At 45.7% G+C, this 4,203-nt stretch overlaps 1 protein-coding gene across 1 annotated transcript in view; it reads right to left on the minus strand.

Moving 5' to 3' along the window:
* The window catches only part of LOC111975930 (neurocan core protein-like), a 223,365-nt gene that overhangs the window by 4,507 nt on the left and 214,655 nt on the right, over positions 1 to 4,203 (minus strand). The window contains exon 12 of the mRNA XM_070447717.1: positions 3,894 to 4,058. Within this exon, the coding sequence (XP_070303818.1) occupies positions 3,894 to 4,058 (165 nt within the window). The remainder of the gene's footprint in view (positions 1 to 3,893; positions 4,059 to 4,203) is intronic.

The following is a 4,203-nucleotide window of genomic DNA, read 5'->3' on the forward strand; positions in this document are numbered from 1 at the left end:
TGATGCTTGTGTTCCTAGCTCCAACAGTTTGCGATAGTACTCAACCTACGAATGCTTGTGTTCCTAAGCTCCAACAGATGCAGTAGTATCTAACAATGCTTGTGGTTCCGCAGCTCCACAGTTGCAGTCAGGAATATCTACACTGCTTGTTGTTCCAGCTCCCAACAGTTGCAGTAGTAGTATCTAACTAAATGTTTGTATGTTCCTAGCTCCACCAGTGCGTTAGTATCTAACTAACAAATGCTTGTGTTGCTAGCTCCAACGATGCGAAATCAGATTAATTGCTTGTGTATTTACTCCAACAGTGCGAGTAGTATTCTAACTAAATGCTATGCTGTTCTAGCTCCACACAGTACAGTAGCTATATCTAACTAACGATGCTTGTTTTCCTAGCTCCCACATGCCCGTAAATATCTAACTAAATGCTTGTGTTCCTAGCTCCAAACAGTGCGATAGAGCTAACTAATGCTTAGTGTTCCTGGCTCCAACAGTGCCAGTAGTTTATCTAACTAACATGCGTTCCGTAGCTCCAACAGCTGCAGTAGCTATCTACCTCAATGCTACTGTTTCTAGCATCCAACAGTGGTAATAGCTAATAATGCTTGGTTCCTACATCAACCAGTGGTAGTAAGCTAACTAAATGCTTGTGTTCTAGCTGCAACAGTGCACAGTAAGTATCTAACTAATCTTGTGGTCCTACTCCACGCAGTCGTATGCTAACTAAATGCTGCTGTTCCTGCTCAACAGTTGCCAAGTTAGTAATCTCACTAATGCTTGTGTCCCTAGCCGTCCACCGTTCTGCGTAGTATCAACTAACTGCTTGTTTCTGGCTCCAAGCAGTCAAGTACGTGCTAACTAGCTTTGTGTTCTAGCTCCAACATGCAGACAGTGATCTAACTCTTAAATGCTTGTGTTCTGCAGCTCAACAGTTGTCAATAGTATCTAACTAAACTGCTTGTGTTTTTCTACCTGCTCCACCAGGTGCACAGTAGTATCTAACTAATTGCTTGTGTTCACTAGCTCCAAGTGTGCAGTAATTATCTAACTAATTGCTTTGTCGCTAGCTCCACGTATGCAGTACTATCTAAGAACATGTCGTGTCCTGCTCCAACAGTGCGAAGTAGTATCCTAATAATGCTGGTTTTCTAGTCCAACAGTGCGAGTAGTATCTAAGTAAGATGCTCTGTTTCCTAGCTCCAACAGTGCAGAGTATCGAACTAAGTTGCTGGTGTTCTAGCTCCACAGTTGCGTAGTACTCTAACGAAATGCTTGTGTTCCAGCCTCCAACGTGCAAGTCTTAGGAAGTAAAATTTCCTACTAAAATGCTGTGTTTCCCTGCTCCGCAGCATGCAGAAGTAGATCTAACTAACTGCCTTGTTTACTGGCATCCAACAGTGCCAGTCCGTATCTAACTAAATGCTTGTGTCCCTAGCCAACAGCTTGCAGTAGATCGAACAAATGTTGTGTCCCTAGCTCCAACAGTGCAGTCAGTACTAACCTAAATGCTTGCTGTTTCTAGCTCCACAGGCAGTAGTATATAACTTAAATGCATTGCTGTTTCTAGCAGTCCAACAGTGCAGTAAGCCGATCTAACTAATTGCGGTGTTTCCCAGCTCCAGACGTGCATTAGTCATCTAACTAATGCGCTTGTGTTCCAGCCCAACCAGTGCGTAGTATCTAACTTACATGCTTGTGTTCCTAGCACCAACAGTGCCAGTAGGATCTAACTAATGCTTGTTGTTCACTAGCTCCAACAGTTGCAGTTGCCAGTAGTATAGTATTCCTAACTTAATGCCTGTGATTCCTGGCTCCAACAGGCAGTAGTAGCTGATCTAACTAATGCTGCTGTTTCCTAGCTACAAACAGCTCCAGTAGTATTAACTAATTGATCATCGGTCGCGTTATCGAGATGCCACACGTGTCGTCCAGCTTCAACAGTTGCCCAGTAAGCTATTCTAACTAAATGCTTCGTGTTCGGGCTCCAACAGTCAGTTAGTCATGCTAAACAAATGCTTGCTGTTCCTTAGCTCACAACATTGCTAGGGTATCCTAACTACGTGCGTGGTGGTTTCCCAGCTCCAACGTGCAGTAGTATCTAACTAAATGCTTGTGTTCCTAGCTCCCACACTGCAGTAGTAATCTAAACTAAATGCTATGTGTTCCTAGCCGACAACAGCTGCCAGTAGTAATTAAAATAAATTGCGTGTGTCTCCCCGCTCCCCAACCCAGCTGCCCAGTAGTAAAATCTAAAAACCTCAAATGTTTGTGTTGCCCTGCTCCACAAAGTGTCGGTAGTAGTAGTGCGTGCGTTGTGGTGTGTCGCGAGTGTGTTGCATGTATGTGCGTGGGTGTGTGTGCGTGGTGTGTGCTGTGTGTGTGTGTGTGTGTTGTGTTGTGTGAGAGCGAGATGCCTATCGCCACAAACCATCCATCCTAATCAAGGGTCTCACACTGCCTGTCTGTGCTCTTCCCCATGGCATATTAGTTTGGTAACACTAATCACCCACAAGGACAGGCCTGAGTGTCAGCCAACGCGTGCATACGCCCCTGATGAGCGAGACCCAAGAGAAACAACACCACTATAAGTAGAACAGGCGGTTAAGTTGGCATGAAGATGGAATGCTGCCACTGACTGATTGACTGTGGCATGAGGACTTATCTAACTCTGTGGCATGAGGGACTTATCTAACTCTGTGGCATGAGGGACTTACCTAACTCTGTGGCATGAGGGACTTATCTAACTCTGTGGCATGTAGGACTTATCGAACTCTGTGGCATGAGGGACTTATCGAACTCTTGTGCATGAGGGACTTATCGAACTCGGTGTGCATGAGGGACTTATCTAACTCTGTGGCATGAGTGACTTATCTTAACTCGTGGCATGAGGACTTATCGAACTCTGTGGCATGAGGGACTTATCTAACTCTGTGGCATGAGGGACTTATCTAACTCTGTGGTATGAGGACTTATCGAACTCTGTGGCATGAAGGGACTTATCTGAACTCGTCTAACTCTGTGGCATGAGGGACTTATCGAACTCTGTGGCATGAGGGACTTATCGAACTCTGTGGCATGAGGGACTTATCGAACTCTGTGGCATGATGAACTTAACTAACTGTTAAGTTTTATAACTCTAATTCTGGTGACCATTCAGATGAACTAAATAATGTTTCTAGCCTGAGGCCAGTTGAAATCAGTACCCAAGAGGATCTAGCAGTGACCCGATCCTCCATTTCCTTAAACACAGCTCTGGAGTCTGGCCAGTCGTCTCAATAAACCTACAAACATCTTCCTGGCTGGCTATTAATACCCTGTCTCTCTGTCTGCCCCAAATGCAATTGAAAACCGTCTGCTCTAATAAGCCCACAGAGGAGCATGTTAGGATGCACACTTCTGTGGCATATCACAGCACCATGACAGAGCAGATCCACAGAAGCCTGGTCATGTGACACAGAAACTTTACCAGTCAGCCCCAAAACTTTGTGTGAAACTCTTCCAACAATGTTTCATACAAAGGAGGATACTTTTTATGTGGATTAAATGTTCTGAAGAACTCTCATCCCTTGATCTGACAGTAAGAGCATCTCTGTAAGGAGCTGCCTTAGGTGTGAAAGCATAGCTACAAGTCAGCTGACCGCACTTGGAGGTGAGCTGTAATGATCAGTGTTAGCCTGTGGTCCAGACTGACTGATTGAAGAGGCCTAAGATGACAGAATACTTATAAGTATTCTTTAAAGTATTTAAAGCACAGCGGAAGCATAATATCACCTCCTCTTCAACTCTTTTTAATTCTCTCCCCCACTGTCTTTTCCTCCCCTCGCCATCCCTTTCAAACTCTCAGTCCCTCTCGCCCCCTCTCTCTCTACAACCCCTCGCCTCTTTCTCCCTCTCACCTGTTCCCTTCTTGCAGACGTAGGGCAGGTTGTAGTTGCAGGGCACGTCGTTCCACTTGCCGTTCTCGTGGGCGATCATCACCACACAGTCCTCTCCACCCGCAAAGAAGTTGTCTGGCTGGTTCTCCCGCCAGTTCTCATATTGCTGCTCAGTCACAGCCACACGGGGTCAAAGACACAGACACACGGCAGAGGAACAGACACAGACACACGACACCGACACATGGTACAGCACGTCACAGACACAGCCACAGACAGTCACACAGCCACAGACAGTCACACAACACAGACAGTCACACAACACAGACAG

This window comes from Salvelinus sp. IW2-2015, linkage group LG16, assembly GCF_002910315.2.
Source record: "Salvelinus sp. IW2-2015 linkage group LG16, ASM291031v2, whole genome shotgun sequence".
NCBI classification, from domain to species: Eukaryota; Metazoa; Chordata; class Actinopteri; order Salmoniformes; family Salmonidae; genus Salvelinus; species Salvelinus sp. IW2-2015.